We start from the raw sequence: 18,247 nt of genomic DNA on the forward strand, positions 1-18,247 counted from the left end.
GAGATAGATTTGGAAAGAAAAGGAAAAGGCAGAGAATGACTATGAGAAGGTTAGAGCAGGGTAGAAATTTGTAGCAAAAGAATGACATTTTGAATTCTGCACGAGTACAGGATATACTGAAAAATTAGTTGAGGTAGGGTGCTCAAGAACCAAAACAAAAGCCATTCCATGTAATCCACAGAGAGCAGGGGTTATATGGGCCTACGCGAGTTTCCATAGAGACAACTTTGATTGGTGAAAGTGGGAGGAGTTGAAGAAGTTATTCAAAGCATGATCAGGCAAATAATTGCATTGGTGGAGAAATGAGGATTCTGTACACAGAGGCAGACGGTGGCGGAAGGGGGTCTATAGGAACAATAGGCAATAGGTGCAGTAGGAGGCCATTCGGCCCTTCGAGCCAGCACCGCCATTCAATGTGATCATGGCTGATCATTCTCAATCAGTACCCCGTTCCTGCCTTCTTCCCATACTCCCTGACCCAACTATCCTTAAGAGCTCTATCTAGCTCTCTCTTGAATGCATTCAGTGCCTTCTGAGGCACAGAATTCCACAGATTCACAACTTTCTGACTGAAAACGTTTTTCCTCGTCTCATTTCTAAATGGCCTACCCCTTATTCTTAAACTGTGGCCCCTTGTTCTGGACTCCCCCAACATTGGGAACCGGATGTCCATGATTAAGGTAGGCCAGAAGATGAGTTCTGATTCAAAATAATATGTCCATGCCCTCTTGAGATTATTGTTGAGTTGATTACACCAACACCGAGTTACTCCAGCACTTTGTGTTTCACTCACAATTCCAATATTTACAGTTCCTTGTGTTTCCATAGAGATAGGTCATTTGGGACCAAGGAATTGGAAGCTGTCTTTGGCAGAAGGTATCAGATGTTTACAGATATAAGTGGGACAGCACTGATGAGAGGAAGAAGGCAAGAGGAAATACGTTCAAGTGGAGCAGGAGTGGAAACAATGGGTCTGCATGTGGACCTTGGTCAGGAGGTGTAAGCATGCTGTGTAATCAAAGTCAGAGTTGAGGAAAGATCTCCAGGAGATTGGGGGAAATGACTGCGGAGCTGAAAGGGTAGCATAAGCTAGGATGGTATCCGATTCACCTCTACCCCCATTGCGGACATTGGACTTTGTTGCTGAGAACTATATTTTGCACTCTCTATCTTTTCTTTTGCTCTACTTGTGTTTGGTATGATTGTATCGCTGGATGGTATTATCTGATTTAATTGGCTAGCATGCAAAACAAAGCTTTTCTCTGCACCTCGGTACACGTGATAACAATAAACCTAAGCCTGCCAAAAGGGGGGGTGGGGGAGGTTGAAAAGGAATGTGCGCCAGTGGATGGGCCTGGGCCGTTCTCATATTATCACATTATAAATATTATTATAATTATCTCTAATATTCTTTCATGTAGTTTATAATTACCTAGAGTCAAACGTTCAACCTGTGCGGAGGGTATGTGTGCTCTTGGGGGAAGGGGGGAGGGAGTGAGCCGGCTGTTTATCCAACTTTAATCACTACCTGGGCTCCATGAACAACTATGCCAACTCTCCTCCAGACGCCGCCGTTCCAATGCGCATGCGTCCGATTCGCAATGCTCGCTGGAAGCTTTCCCTCCCTCCCCCCGCGCCCCGTTCCTCCGCCCCCTCCCGTCGTCGTGAACAACACTCGCCGGGAACTACATCTCCCAGCATGCCCCGCCACCCCGACCAGCCAATCAGCAACCTGGGAACCGCAGGGCGTCGATGAGGTAATGGGTCGCCGAGCGCTTTCAGTGAGAGAATGCTTTGATGAGGTCCGACCTGATGAACAGATGGAATTTTATTCGGGGAGGAGGGAGAGTGGATAGAGGAGGGAAACTTCTCTTCCGCTTCACCCATTTTTCGGCTGTTGCTGGAAGAAAGGCGCCTGTGTGATAGATAGATTATATATATACATGTTTTTGCTGGAGCATGGGGGGAGAGAGAGGAGGGAAAGGGTGGAGGAGAGGAAAGTAGTGAGTGAGGTGTGCGTTGAGCTGCCAGGACCTGGTGCTGCTGGCGGCGGCGGCGGCGCGCTTTGATGTCGGCTCGCGGTGTAGGGGCTTCGAGTTAAATCGTTGGAGGCGGTTAGTCGCGAGCGGGCGGGCGGGCGGGCGGCGGCAACGGGAGGCAGAGGCGTCGACATTTCTCGTCGGCTCCAGGCAAAGGGGGGGAAAAAAAAGCCCTCAACCCCCACATCAAAAAAAAAGCAACCCTCTCTTCAAGATTAACGCCGTTCCCGGGAGGGTGTTTTAGAGGGAAAAAAATCTGCTCGGGTCTTTTGTTCATATTTTAAATTTTAATTTTGGGGGGGGGGGGGGGGGGAGTGTTTGACAAAATATAAATATATATCTGTACACTAAGTAAATCATGGAAGAGCCGGGGCGGAGGCGGCCGACGCCGCCGTTTCTACCCGGCCGTCGCGGCGGATCGTCGTCCTGGAAGAAACTTTGCAACAGATTCGGCTGGGGCGAGGAGTTGCTGCTGCTCGCCGCCCTACATGTGTAGGACGGCCCGGGGAGGGTGAGAGTGAACAGGTAAATACGATCCTTTCTGTGTATGTTTGTCCATGTACGTGTGTGTGTGTGTGAGGGGAAACATAGAAGGGAGAGGAGCTGTGAAAGTGGCTCAGCCACTCTGCGGCAAACTATTTTTTTTTTGTGGTGGCGTGGGGTGGTGGAGGAAGGGAGGTGAGGTTAAAGCAACTGCAAAAGTAGTTATACTGCTGACAAATCTTGGGTTTGTACTTTAAAGACAATTATTGGACTTGCATTTTGTTGGGGAGAAAAAAAAATCTGGGTCTTGCACTTTACCGAGGAGAACATTTTAGCACTTGTACTTTGGGGAGAACATTTTGGCACTTGTACTTTTTGGTGAGAGCATTTTGAGACTTGCACTTTGCTGGGCAGATCATTTTGAGAGTTGCACTGTTGGGGAGAAAAATCTCTGCCTATGAGGAGAAGGCAAGAGAATGGGGTTGAGAGGGAAAGGTAGATCAGCCACGATTGCGACTTTCTTGATCGGTTTACATGGATCTGGTTTGTAATGCTTTTTTTTTTCTGACGAACAATCTTGCGCCGTATGCCAGGTCTTTCTACTTTATAGCAACGAAAGGGGGAAGCTGCAGTTCCTCCATGAAGGAAATATTGTTTTTTTGGAAGGCGAACTGCAAAGAATCCAGTTATTTAATGGGTGGAAACTTTGCCCAACTTCACAGTTGTTGGTCCAAATAGTAGTGACATCCTGAGCTGAATTAGCTGTTACATTGTATACAAAAACATTAGCTGAACACAAAAGTGGTGCTTCAGCGTTTGTTCATTGGTCTTAACGTTACTCTTCGTTGACAATCACACATAAACGCATCGACCTATATATTTTAGCACCTGCCAAAACTGCTGTTGAAAAGCTATCAGTTTTTTTTGTACTGATCAATCTGCATATTGCCTATATTTTAGTTTCCTCGACAATAATTTTTCATTACAATTTTGTATGTTTTCGAAACATTGGCTCCTCTTCTCTCAAACCCTCCCTCGCCCCCCGACGTCTGTTTGGACCATATTGGGGGGGGGGGGGCAACGATTTTTAAGAAACATAGTTTGCTGAAGATATTTCATTTGTAACCAAGTAGTTCAATACAATTATATCACTGACAGGCGAGTACTGGAAGTATTAAGAATTGAACCTGTTGCGAACAAGGTGTAATTACGATCTGATTTTTTGGTGTGGCTTAAGCATTAGCAGGAAATTTTACCTTGGCTGACCTTTGAACTTCGAATATAAACTACCCCTTTGCCAAACAAGTCGATTCAAAAATCATTACAGCTCTGAACGTAGACAAATTAAAATGAGGTATCTTGGGTTCTTCATTCAATTGTTATTAAATATATATATTTCAGACAATTTACTACAAAGGATGAAGTGGACAGGTTTAGGGTATGAAAATCAAATATCTGAAACATTTTGCCTTTGAATAAGGTTTTTGTACAGAACGCACTATACATACCCACGCTATTAAGGGTAACTTGAAACGCAAGTGTAAATATTCAAGGTCCCTATAACGAGTTAAATGAAATATTGCATGTGTTCACCCATATTGTAATGAATTCTGAAGAGGGATACTTTATGTTTGGATGGTACTGATTGTTTTAAAGGATAATAAGTACCAATGTGTATTAAAAATGCTCCAGTGACATGAACGATAAAGCATCTGAGGACTGCTGATGGTATTTCTAGATAACTGCAATTTTTCCTCTGTATTCGGTAGCTAAGTGATTTTAACACATTCACTATTTCTAATCAGATATAATTACACACGGGGACCTTTTAAGTTGTTTTGCATTCCGGGATTTGACTTTCTTACAGACTGCTGAATGCCTTGCGCCCTTGAGAATTGTATTGTGGTAGATACCAACATGAAAATCTCAAATCCAATACAGTTCGGTTGTTGCAATTTTTCTCAAATTGCCTGCTTTTGGTAAATACATATTGTTACTTCCCCAAGAGTGAAGTTGATGTAAACCCCAGTTTATACAATGTAGCATTTGGCAAGGCGGTGGGAAATTATTTGTAAGTACCAATGATCCATACCTGTTTTCTTTGGGAATATAAATGTTTTGTGTTTTAACCCTGTCTAGTATTTAAATCATATTTTGCACAAATAGGTTTGATTGCGAGAATGACATCGTGTGGAATACAAAGGCATTCTGATAAACATGATTCACATTCGCGGGAGCATTGAGACTTTGCTTTGTTTCAAGTCCATATCACGATCAACAGAAAAAGTTAAATTTATAATCTTTAGATTTTTTTTGCCGGGTACAATTAGTGGGTTAGGCCAATGGATTTTCGGTGTGTACGATGTAGGTATCTGGATGTTTGGTGAACTCCATGTAGTATCTGTACTAAGGCAGGGGGCGCTCTCTGGACCGTCTTAGAGGGGGCCAGGGAATGTGTATGTCTCCTGAGTGCGAGAGATTGAAAATAACAAAGAAAGTGTTTAAATATTTTCTTGTTGTTATAAATATTTGGGCGTTTGGACTTTAAAGATCCCCGATGCACACGTCAGCAGAGCACAGATTTTAAAGGTAGGTCGCGAAGCCAGGAGCGCGTTTAATTGCAGTGTGAGGTAGATGTGCTTGAAAATGTGCAAAGGGGGGCGGTGAGTTGAATCGTACTTGGATTTTATGCCAATCATTTCTAGATCAAGTTTAGATGAGATTTGTTTCTATTGAGATCTTTCGTAGATTGGTTACCGCTATGATATTCGATATTAGAAAGTCGTACAAGATGTAGCGTGTTTAAAACGGGGAGCTTGGACCATTTCTATTAGAAACAAACGAGAACAAGTAGCTAAAAGGGGTCTCGTTTGCACTTTCCCATCCCCCCACGTTGTTCGAGAGGCCAAGAAATGAATGTGATGCGGGCTGCAGATGCATCAGTCAGATCAAGAGGACTTGTGCACAAACATCTCGCAAGTGCAAGGTATAGCGATTCTGTTCCAACCTGATCTGCAATCCCTGCAACTAGCACGTTTAGATATATCTATTTAACTGTAGTTTGAAGGTGGACGAATAAAGATTTGCCCTTCAGGAAAGGATTCAGTAGTAAAAGTATCTAAGGAATAATAGCTTAAACATTGCAGCAGATTAAACAGCGATTGTAGGTGGTTTCAAAACATCAAACGGGGAGGCTGCTTTTAAATGAAGGTCGATGCCTGCGAGTATAGAGTATCGTTTGATTATTTTTATATTCGGTATATTCGGTTTTTTTTAAGGTCTATTTTAATGGCTTTAATTTTAAATATCGCCTAAATATATCTGGATTTTTTGAGCCAGTGATGGTGCTTAATTTTTTTAATGGTTTCATTCTGCAGCACAAAATATGTTTTCAAGCGGGATTTTAAAAACAGAAAATGAATATATTTATCAGCAGTTGGTTCCCCCATGGAGTGCATCATTGAAAAGTAGGCCACTCTAAGATCTAATGTAGATTGTTTTTTAAAAATCCTGATATTCAGGTCTTCCCAATTAGCATAATGCAATATCTTTAATCAGATAAATTAATTCTGAAGAAATACATATTTTCATTGTATTTTGTTGGAAATTTGCACTAATTCAAGTCTGTACTCACTTTAATTTGAGATTAATGGGATTGACACCTTTGCAAAAGGTAGTGCATGTTATGTCATCACAATTGAAAGTTTACTTAAAATTATCAAACTGTGGGATTCCCCATCTTGGTCATCTAAGATGCACTTCCACACTTGTAGGAGGCAGATTGTTGCAGAGTCGCTCATTATACTTATGGTTCTCTCATTTTCATTGGGTCTTTTGCTTCCCTAAAGAGATCCAGTTATGGATTGTAAGGTGCTCATTAATGTTTGTTACATTTTTGTTGCTTAATGTTCAATTTGGTCTTTGATTCCATTATACATAAAACACTGGTTTAGTTTAAGTTGAAATGGCAGCCAGCTTTTAGGAAATAGTTTTGATTTGCAATTCTGTCATCTTGGAGACAATTTCAGTCTTAAAAGAGCTTTCCATTGGGGTTTATTTGGTACCTTTCACAATTTTGTAATATAGGAAGTGCAGTAGTCATTTTGCATGTGGCAAGTTCTTGCAATCAGCAAAGCAAATGTATACAGAAATAGCAAGAGAAATAATCATGTCATATCTAATGTTGAGGGTTGATGTATTGTTCTGAATCCAGGCAAGTGTAAACAATGTTTAGAGTTTGAACAGAATGGGTATCACTTTAGCAAGTAGCAAATCTACTGGGGGGGGGTGCCATTTATGAGTAAATGGGGCATTGGCTGACAGTTTGGATTTCTATTTCTGTGGATGTAATGCAGCAAGCACTGATTTAAAATGTTGACTTTTTTTTTTAATGGATGATGGAGCAGAGAAGTATTCTAGTCACCTTGAGAAATTTAACAAATAATCAAATGATAGGTTTACATTTTCATCAAAGGTAGGATTTTCTATTTTGCTGAATTTATACTTATCTAGAATGTCTTATTGTTATTGGGTGTGACAACCATGAAATTAAAATTAAATTATTGTCAGTTCATCTATTGGTGAAAATTGTGATGGGTAACAAGATACAAAGGATCGACACAATCATTTTTGATCATATTTGCTATGTGAATAGATTTGGATCATTGTGCATTAAAATTTTGAGTTGTGATTTAAAATACTGACAGACCATAACTTTAAAAAAATTGCATGCAATATCTTCCATTGGAGAAAAAGTACCTGCTTAAAGAGAATTTGATCAATAAGCCCACATCTCCTGTAATACCATATCTCAATGTACTTTAGGCCATATCAGTTTTCAAGTGTAGTCATAATTGTAATGGGAGTAATTAAGCTGCAATTTGCATATAATCAAGAGACAAATGTTTTATTATCATATGTCCCACAACAGAACAATGAAATTCTTACTTGGAGTAGCATCCCACAGATTTATAAACATAGTATTCAAAAGACAATGTAATAAACTGAAAACAATAAATTTAAAGAAATCAAATGTACTACAAAACAAAGCCTGAACACTCTCGTGCAACCCAGGCAATTCATAGCTCAGTTTAGTTGGGGTTGGTGTTCAATAGGCCGATGGTTGCTGGGCTGCTCCTGAACCTGGACATTGCTGTTTTCAGGCTCCTATATGACTGTCCTGAGAGTTTGCCAAAGTGGTGTGTGTCTTTAATGATATTGGTTGCTTTTTGAAACACCGCTATTGTACATCTCTTCGGTGGGGGAGGCCAGCACCTGTGATGGACTGGGCAGTGTTCATCGGTTTTTGTAACCTTAATTCATGGGCGTTCAAGTTATATCTAGTTAGAATGGAGGAACCACAGGGAGTCAGATCTGTGCAGCATGGAAGCAAGCCCCTCAGCGCAACTTATCCATGCCAACCAAATTTGCATTCTGGGCCAGTCCCATTTGCCAGCATTTGGCCCACATCTCTCTGAACCCTTCCTATCCACATATCGGTCCAAAATCTTTTGAAAGTTGTTTTTGTATCTGCTTCTGTGGCCTCCTCTGGCTCATGAATTGTGTGATAAATTTTGTTTTACTGATCGTGGTTGAACAGTTAATGTTGTCAGAGTCGAGGAGAATCTTGCCCCCCTGTGTTTCTTAATCTAATCAATTTTTTAATATGCACCTGATAAATCAGGGATTAATGGCATTTTTGAAAGTTCACACTTTGGTCTTCTGTAACAGTTTGTATCCACAATTTTATAATGCAGGTGTGAAGCAAAGCCCAATGCATTGATTTTGTTTTACTTTTACTAAATTGTAAACACAAATCTTTGTTCATTGAGAAATTAAGTTTCTGCCAGAGTCTGAAGAAAGGTCTCGACCCGAAACGACACCCATTACTTCTTTCCAGAGATGCTGCCTGTTCCACTGAGTTACTCCAGCATTTTGTGTCTGCCTTCGATTAAAATCAGCATCTGCAGTTCTTTCCTACACTTTCTGCCAGAAATATCTGACTTTAATACTGCTGCAGTTTCTCAAACTATGTTTCAACCAAAAGAACCAACACTAAATAGTACCTCCCTAGACTAAGGGTTGGATCAGTTGTATATGTAGTCTGACTCCTGGGACAATACATTTTAACATTGCCATTTTACAATTCAGCTGCTCTTTGCACCTTTTATAGTATTTCAACGTAAAATTGGAAAATATCTTGCTTTAACTGACAATTTGTGCTATTCCTTTTTAGGAGAAATTGGTAATGTTAAGTGTAAGCTTTATCGAATTATCAGAAGTTTCATCTTTCAGAGTGCAAAGTATTATTTTCAATTGAAAGTAATGTTTGCTTGTAATTCAATAATAGGATATGAATTTTAAAGAGGTGAGGTGATGTTGAAATGACATAATAGGAGATGGGCCTTCATCCCTTGTTTTCATTTATTCATTTTGTTATGGGGATAGGGGACCGGGAAATAATATTTTGGCCTAATAGCTGTGATTTATAGCTTAAGCACATTATATTTGCTATTTTTAAATTGCAGAATTTAACTTTTTGTCTTTGATTACAGGTAGAATACAATACTACCGATATTTGCTTTCTGCTTGAATATTTGACCTTGCGAAGAATTGTGATTGCACTGGATTTGGTGCTGTGTGTGTGGTTGCTACAAAAATGAGTGCAAGGGGAAAGGCATATTTGGCAGACCTAGGGGGAAGCTTCACTGAAGATGCACCAAGGCCACCTGTCCCAGGTGAAGAGGGTGAGCTGGCATCCACAGACAGTAGGCAATTAAACCACTACCCCATAAAAAATGATGGGCTTAAAAGTGAGGCTTCCACAGCAACCCCACGGAGACCAGATTTGGATTTGGGTTATGAACCGGAGGGGAGTGCTTCACCAACACCCCCGTACCTGAAATGGGCTGAGTCATTACACTCTTTGCTGGATGATCAGGATGGAATAAATTTATTCAGGACTTTCTTAAAACAAGAAGGCTGTGTGGACCTGCTGGATTTTTGGTTTGCATGCAGTGGATTCAGAAAACTGGAACCTAATGATTCAAATGAAGAAAAGAGGCTTAAATTGGCAAAAGCCATATACAAGAAATACATTCTGGACAACAATGGTATTGTGTCAAGGCAGATCAAGCCTGCCACAAAATGTTTCATAAAGGATTGTGTTATGAAGCAACAGATAGACCCTGCTATGTTTGACCAGGCACAAACTGAAATTCAGACAATGATGGAGGAGAACACCTACCCTGTATTCCTGAAGTCTGATATTTATTTGGAATATACAAGGACAGGTGGCGAAAGTCCAAAGTTATTTAGCGATCAGAGCTCCGGATCTGGGACAGGAAAAGCATTATTAGGATATTTACCTACTTTGAATGAGGACGAGGAATGGAAATGTGACCAAGACACAGATGAACAAAAAGGGAGAGATTTGGCTACTGTAAATAGGCTCACACAGAAATTGCTCATGGAAACAGCACCACAACGTGCTGGACCAACCAGGCGATTCGATGAGCCTCGGGAATACAGGTAAATGACTTGTCATATTCAATCAATTATAAAATATTGAATGCAGTAAAATTCATTATTGTCGATATAATTTGTGATAATGCAACATTGAGCAGAAGTAGGCCTTTAATGTTTTCAAGCTTATTCTGTTATTCAGTAAGATCTTAGTTATAATTTGTTTTTGTTTCAGTGGAAGTTTTCATCTTTTTGTCTCTTTAAAACTTTAGCTATATTTTACTTGCTGAAATGCTGCTTTATGAACTTTATTTCTGCCATTACAGCAATGATAAGTTGTTTTCTTGTTTACTCGTCATTTAACTTACTGGATTCGAAATTAATGTACACTTTGCTGTTGAAAATGTGTTAATCAATCAAAGATATTTGGTTTATAAAATCAATTTGTGGTGATTCACTGTATGGGATTAAATTCATCAATTTAATTTATCAAGTTTAGATTTATAGCTGTATTGCATTCTAAGACTTGCTGATAGTATACCGTCAAATATTGCACTTGTAATGAAGCAGAACTCGCGGTGAATCATTCAATACACCAAGATATTGATAACTTCCAATGTACATGTGAGCAGTTAAACAAATTCAGAAATGGCTGACAGTGCTTCCCTGTTGACAGCAGGAAGTAAGTTTAACAATCATCATCAACCAGTAATAAATAACCAGATGAAAACTTCAGATATTTGTAACATACTCTTGCTGTAAACTACCCTGAAAATAGTGCTGCATGGCATGAGGTATACATGAGATTTTAATGGTGGTCTAGACACAATTACGCTTAAATTCCAAGTCCTTGAGCTAATTTTATGTTTGTGGTATGTAATTGCAGATGTGCATTTCAAATAGAATGTGTTTTTTAAATTGGAAATTTTGGTTTTAAGATGTCCTTTATTCTATATTTTAAGAATTGTCCTGACGTCTTCACAATATCACAACTATTACTAAGGATGAATTGGAAGCAAACATTGTGAAAAATTACTGTGGATTTTTCAAGGTTATCCTGTCATTGAAGACAGAAGGTGTTGGGGAGACTCTTGAGGTCATGGGTTGACTTATACACCTGGCTTTCTGCTGGATGTGAAATTGATTGAATGAAAAGATAAAATCTCTGTTCTCTTGCATCATGCAAATGTTTTGATAGGAAGCCAATCTGAATAAAAGGGAATGCAGAAGTAGAAATATTTCAGGAAACTGCTGAAAGTACCAGGGTTGCATTGGTCAATGCTGTTTGTATTTGGCAGATTAATGAGGGCAATTCTGAAACAAATAAAATTGTTGACTTTGTTGAGTCCCAAAGGCTGCCCTACTGACTGAATGAAAGTGCTTCACCCAACTGATGGTGTGCTTTGCCAATGTGAAGGAGATCAAATGTTTTATATAAATCTCTAATTTCCTTAATTAATCTATTAACCTGATGGCTTTGTAATCAACATATTGCCCAGGCCTTCTGGTGAGTCTGTGACCAGAATAATTATTACTTTCCACACATTCTGGTTGATCACTTTCATTTCAAATTTCAATTTTATTTTTACATTTAAAGTAGTTTGAGTAGGACCCATTTACCCAATATTTTCCAGCACTTTGATATAAATGTGTACACCATCATTGCAGTCAAAGGGAATGGGTTTAAAAGTCAAAACTCTTTCATCTTGATTCTTGATGTTGTTGGGTGCCTGTATAAAATTTTATCTTTTCCTAGTCATGAGCAATTGGCAAAAATGGGCAAAATAAAGAACTTTGTACACAACGTGTGTGAACATATTCTTTTGAGGAATATTTTAGAGGTGCTCCAACAGTTTAAATTTTAATTCTTTTGAGACTATTGGATTAAATAATTCATTCCGATTAACCCTATTTTACTAAAGGGCTGAAGTGATTGTGCGTTGACACAAGCCAATTAACTTCAAGAACATGGTTCAAATAAAGCAAAGAAAAATCGGATTTAATCCATTAGTCTGTTTTCATGCGACCAACAAGCACTGTTCATGTGGCGGTAACATTATACAACCACATGCTCCTTAAATGCCTTTTCAAAACAAGTCATTAAATCAAGCAAAAAATAATTTGAGAATAGGCTCAGTGCATGTTTTGTTTAAGCCATTGAGTATATAATAATAATAATAATAATAATAATACATTACATTTATATAGCGCTTTTCATATACTCAAAGAAGCTTTACAGGGATTTAGAGAACATAGGGAAATGAATAAATAGATAAATAAGTAAATAAGTAAACGAACAGAGAAAGGAGACAGAAGGTGAGGTGGCCTTCAGTGGTTGAAGGCAGTACTGAACAGGTGAGACTTCAGTGATGTTTTGAATGTGGTGAGTGTGGAGGAGTCTCTAACGGTTTGGGGTAGTGAGTTCCATAGGGTGGGAGCAGCGATGGAGAAAGCCCTGTCCCCCCAGGATCTGAGTTTGGTCCGGATGTGGGGGGATAGGAGATTGGCAGCAGCAGAGCGGAGGGTGCAGGTGGGAGTGTGCCTGTGGAGGAGGTCGGTCAGGATGGGGCCAGGTTATGGAGGGCTTTGTAGGTTATGAGGAGGATTTTGTACTGGATTCTCTGGGGGATGGGGAGCCAGTGGAGTTTGTAAAGGACGGGGGTGATATGGTCACGGATCGGGGTGTGGGTGAGTAGACGGGCAGCGGAGTTTTGAATGTATTGAAGTTTACTGATGATTTTTGAGGGTGCGCCATAGAGGAGGCTGTTGCAGTAGTCCAGACGGGAGGTGATGAAGGCGTGGATGAGGGTTTCTGCAGCTGTGGAGGAGAGGGATGGACGGAGATGGGCAATGTTTTTGAGGTGGAAGAAGGCTGTCTTTGTGATGTGTTTGATGTGTTTGTCGAAGGAGAGGGTTTGATCAAAGATGATTCCAAGATTCCGGATGTGAGGGGAGGTGGATACTGGGAGACCATCAATGTTGAGGATGAAGTTTTGGGTGGATTTGGTGAGCGTTTTTGGACCAATGATGATGATTTCAGATTTGCTGCAATTGAGTTTGAGGAAGTTTGATTGAAGCCAAGATTTTATTTCAGTGATGCAGTTTGTCAGTGTAGAGTGTGTGGTGGGGGAGATTGACTTGGTGGAGATGAGGAGCTGGATATCATCGGCGAAGCAGTGGAAGTTGAGACCATGACGGCGGATTAATTGACCAAGGGGGAACAGGTAGAGGATGAAGAGGAGGGGGCCAAGGACTGAGCCTTGGGGGACACCTTGGGGGAGGGGAGCGGTGGGGGATTTACAGTTGTTAAAGGAGATGAACTGGTGTCTGTCAGAGAGGTAAGATTTGAACCAGGATAGGGCTGTGCCGGTGATGTTAAAGGAGGTTTCAAGTCGGGTGAGGAGAATGGAGTGATTTATGGTGTCAAAGGCGGCGCTGAGGTCAAGTAGGATGAGGATGTTGAGGTTGCCAGCGTCGGAGGAGAGGAGAAGGTCGTTTGTGATTTTGAGGAGCGCAGTTTCAGTACAGTGGTTGGAGCGGAATCCGGATTGGAAAGTTTCATACAGGTTATTGGTAGAGAGGTGGTATTTGAGTTGGGAAGCTACAGCACGTTCCAAAACTTTGGACAGAAAGGGTAGGTTGGAGATTGGTCTGAAGTTGTTTGGGGTGTCAGGGTTTAGACCAGGTTTTTTCATAATGGGGGTGACAGCAGCGATTTTGAGGGATGGCGGGACGATGCCAGTGGACAGGGAGGAGTTTATTGTTGCAGTGATAAGTGGAGAGAGAGCAGGAAGGCAGGCCTTGACAAAGCTGGAGGGGATGGGGTCCAGAGAGCAGGTGGCAGTTTTTATTCCTGTGAAGAGGTCAGAGAGGTCGGTGGTGGAGACTGGGGAGAACTGAGGCAGGGGTTGACAGGATAAGGGGGGGGCAGGTGGTTTGAGGGGGAGCAGGTGCGTTGGTGGTTAAGGTGCTGTAGATGTTGTCTATTTTGCTTTGGAAGAATGAAAGGAAAGTGGTGCATTTGTCAACTGTGAATGATTGGGAGATGGTGTCCAGGGGGCTGAGGAGTTTGTTTATTGTAGAGAAGAGTGTTTTTGGGTTTCCGGAGCCAGAGTGAATTATTTGAGAGTAGTAGGTGGAGTGGGCGCGGGAGATGCCACGAACAGAGCTGATGTAGCATTGGCCTAGCAGTAGGCAATGGACTGCCTGTGACAAACTACCCAGTTGGGGCAGTAAACTACACCAATCCTTGCCAAAGGCTTTAAATAGTAAGCAAATGTATGCTGTTAGAATGCAACATCATTGCCTGGTGTATTGTATTTAAAAATGGTCAATTTAATCATGTTTTGTGCAAATGATGTCCAGATAGATCCTTGTTAGTTCCCAACTGGTACTTGTGGTTTGAATGATGAAAGCATTTATTTATGAACTCCTTTCATCGAATAACATTAGTTTGGTCCATATCATTCGTGAACCTTAGGACATAAAGTGCAGTTTCAAAATGCATGAAGAATTTTTTTGTTGTTGTAATAGTTAAGATTATTTGCTCATGCAATGTTTTTAAAAAGATTAATTTGGTTCCTCAAGCCTGCATTTATACTATACAAGCGACCTCTGTGTTGCAGTATTTTGGTAATGGAAATTCGCCCTAATGGAAAACTCTCAAATCATTGTATCTGTGATACACAATTAAAAATTGCTCTGTAAGCAGGCTTGAAGTTAATGTGGAAAAAGGTGAATACAATTGACTTCAGCTCATTTCCTGATGCACGCACAGATGTCGTGACTTTGAGCGGCAGAAAATCGCAATACTCGCTGTTTTCTGGGAATGTCGCCTGCCCATAATGTGGGGGTCTCTGTACTGGTGGTGCCTATAAAATTTGTGCTTAAGCCAAGATTAGGTGCAAGCTTAATTATAGACAATAGACAATAGGTGCAGGAAGTCAAGTCAAGTCAAATTTATTTGTCACATACACATACACGATGTGCAGTGAAATGAAAGTGGCAATGCCTGCGGGTTGTGCACAAAAAGAATTACAGTTACAGCATATAAATAAAGTTAATAAGTTACTATTATTGTCGACAAAAATTTAGTCTCTGGGGTTATAAAAGTTGACAGTCCTGATGGCCTGTGGGAAGAAGCTCCGTCTCATCCTCTCCGTTTTCACAGCGTGACAGCGGAGGCGTTTGCCTGATCGTAGCATCTGGAACAGTCTGTTACTGGGGTGGCAGGGGTCCCTCATGATCTTGCTTGCTCTGGCTCTGCACCTCCTGATGTATAGGTCCTGCAGGGGGACGAGTGTAGTTCCCATGGTGCGTTCTGCCGAACGCACTACTCTCTGCAGGGCTATCCTGTCCTGGGCAGAGCTGTTCCCAAACCAGACTGTAATGTTGCCGGACAGGATGCTCTCTACAGCCCCAGAGTAGAAGCAATGAAGGATCCTCTGAGACACTCTGAATTTCCTCAGTTGTCTAAGGTGGTAAAGGCGCTGCTTAGCCTTACCCACCAGTGCGGCAATGTGCGTTGCCCACGTCAGATCCTCTGCGATGCGGACTCCCAAGTATTTGAAACTGCTCACCCTATCCACAATAGACCCATTTATCTCCAGTGGCGTGTACGTCCTTGGATGTTTAGCCCTTCTGAAGTCCACAATCAGCTCCTTTGTTTTAGTGACATTCAAGAGGAGGCTATTGTCCTGACACCAGAGTGCCAGATCAGCCACCTCCTCCCGGTAGGCCTTCTCATCGTTGTTGGAGATCCGGCCCACCACCACAGTGTCATCAACAAACTTGATGATGGAGTTTGAGCTGAACCTGGCCCCACAGTCATGTGTGTACAGGGAGTACAGTAGGGGGCTAAGGACGCAGCCCTGGGGGGATCCTATGTTCAGGGTGAGGGAGCTAGATGTGTGTTCCCCCATCCTGACCACTTGGGGCCTGGCAGTGAGAAAGTCCAGGACCCAGGCACACAGAAGGGTGCTAAGCCCCAGTTCCAGCAGCTTCTCAACCAGTCTGCTGGGGACTATTGTGTTGAAAGCTGAACTAAAGTCAATGAACAGCATCCTCACATAGCCCCCCTGGCTGTCCAGATGAGAGAGAGCGGTGTGTAGAACCTGAGAGACCGCATCATCCGTGGACCTGTTCGGACGGTATGCGAACTGTAGTGGGTCCATGTTGCGAGGAAGGAGGGCGCAGATGTGCTTCTTGACTAGCCTCTCAAAGCATTTCATGACAACCGAGGTGAGGGCCACCGGTCGGTAGTCATTTAAACACGCTGGAGAGGCATTCTTTGGCACCGGTACAATGATGGATCTTTTGAAGCATGCAGGGACCACGGACTTTGCCAAGGAGAGGTTGAATATTGTGGTGAGCACTGGAGCAAGCTGAGTAGCACAAGACTTTAGTACTCGCCCAGATATACCATCTGGGCCTCCAGCTTTCCTCGTGTTCACACGCGTCAGAGCCCACCTCACCTCATGCTCGGACACCGAGAATGTGTGCACATCCCCGGCGGTGGATCCCCCTCCAGCCTCGCTAGCCAGCGCCCCTTCGGTGCTGTTTTTAGACGGCGAGCTGGTGGTGTTACCCGTCTCAAACCGTGCGTAAAAAGAGTTCAGGTCATCAGCTAAGGAGGAGCCGGCACTTCCGGTTGAGGGGGTGCTGGACCTGTAGCTAGTTATAGTCCGTAGCCCCTGCCAAAGGCGCCTGGTGTCCTGCTGCTCCATCTGTGACTCCATCTTGTCCCGGTACCTCTTTTTTGCGTCCTTCACTGCCCTTCGCAGTCGGTATGACTCTCCCTTGTAGTCGTCCATGTTGCCGGATGCCAGGCCGGAGTTGTAAGCAGCGGTGCGAGCATTCAAGGCCACGCGAATAGACCTGTCCACCCAGGGTTTTTGGTTAGGGAAGATACTGACCCTTACCGTGGGGATGATGGTATCGGCTATTGTGGCAATGAAGTCCGTAACCGCTTCCGCAAACTCATTTACGTCTCTGGAACTTTCTTGGAACATGTTCCAGTCGACTTCGCTCAGTGCATCCTGCAGCATGGCCTCTGAATGGTCAGCCCACCGCTTTACGTCCCTCGTCACTGTCGCTTCCATTCAGTAGGCCATTCAGTAGGAGTAGGCCATTCAGCCCTTCGAGCCAGCACCACCATTCAATGCGATCATGGCTGATCACTCTCAATCAGTACCCCGTTCCTGCCTTCTCCCCATACCCCCTCACTCCGCTATCCTTAAGAGCTCTATCCAGCTCTCTCTTGAAAGCATCCAACGAACTGGCCTCCACTGCCTTCTGAGGCAGAGAATTCCACACCTTCACCACTCTCTGACTGAAAATGTTCTTCCTCATCTCCGTTCTAAATGGCCTACCCCTTATTCTTAAACTGTGGCCCCTTGTTCTGGACTCCCCCAACATTGGGAACATGTTTCCTGCCTCTAATGTGTCCAATCCCCTAATTATCTTATGTTTTAATAAGATCCCCCCCTCATCCTTCTAAATTCCAGTATATACAAGCCTAATTGCTCCAACCTTTCAACATACGACAGTCCCGCCATTCCGGGAATTAACCTAGTGAACCTACGCTGCACGCCCTCATGAAACATAATTATGAAACAAAATCTCACGTGTTATGAACATGTGTTTCATATCCATGTGATGTTCCACAATGCAACAAAGTGAGAAGAATTATGCTCCAATTATTATTTGAACAGGGCCCACCCTATTCAGTAATGTGAATTGATCTTGTGGCTGGGGAACGCAGCCATGGGTGCTTCACTAGCTGAAATTCACTGTCCTTTCACAGAAGTAGTTATACAATGTAATGAATAAGATTGGATACTATTAAAGTTGCAGGACAGATTTTAGACCGTTGGTGGCAGAAGAGAAACATGCATGTGCACAAGATAAGCAAAAATGCATGTGATTAGTGGAACCTTTTTTTAAATTGGTGGCATAGAATTTAGTCTGGGGGATGGAATTGACCTAAATTAGATTCTGTTCATTTTCAGCAGTTGCATGCAAATGTTCAATGTATCTTGCATCTTGTATCTTGCATTTGTGTTTCAATATTTTCACCAATGGTGTTGGTAGACTGGATTATAATCGAAGACTGTTTTGCTACATTGTGGAGCTCCTTTTAATAGAAATAGAACTTTGGTCAGAATAAGTTCAGAAATATTCTACACTCCAGAAAATAGGAAGTGCTTAACATGCTGGACATTTGTTTCCTGAAGATTAGAATCGGACTATATTTTAAAACA

The 18,247-nt window shown here is 42.2% G+C and overlaps 1 protein-coding gene across 5 annotated transcripts in view; it reads left to right on the top strand.

The window, feature by feature from the left end:
- Window positions 1-18,247, top strand: part of axin1 (axin 1) — a 399,614-nt gene that overhangs the window by 288,508 nt on the left and 92,859 nt on the right. For 3 of the 5 annotated variants that reach the window (XM_078418159.1, XM_078418161.1, XM_078418160.1), the window contains one exon: window positions 9,077-10,052. In XM_078418159.1, the coding sequence (XP_078274285.1) occupies window positions 9,181-10,052 (872 nt within the window). In that variant the 5' untranslated portion in view covers window positions 9,077-9,180. Of the gene's footprint in view, window positions 1-2,374; window positions 2,565-9,076; window positions 10,053-18,247 lie in introns of those variants that run through there. The other 2 variants (XM_078418158.1, XM_078418162.1) reach the window with 1 other exon arrangement.

The sequence above is a fragment of the Rhinoraja longicauda genome, chromosome 21 (assembly GCF_053455715.1).
Source record: "Rhinoraja longicauda isolate Sanriku21f chromosome 21, sRhiLon1.1, whole genome shotgun sequence".
Lineage (NCBI taxonomy): Eukaryota > Metazoa > Chordata > Chondrichthyes > Rajiformes > Arhynchobatidae > Rhinoraja > Rhinoraja longicauda.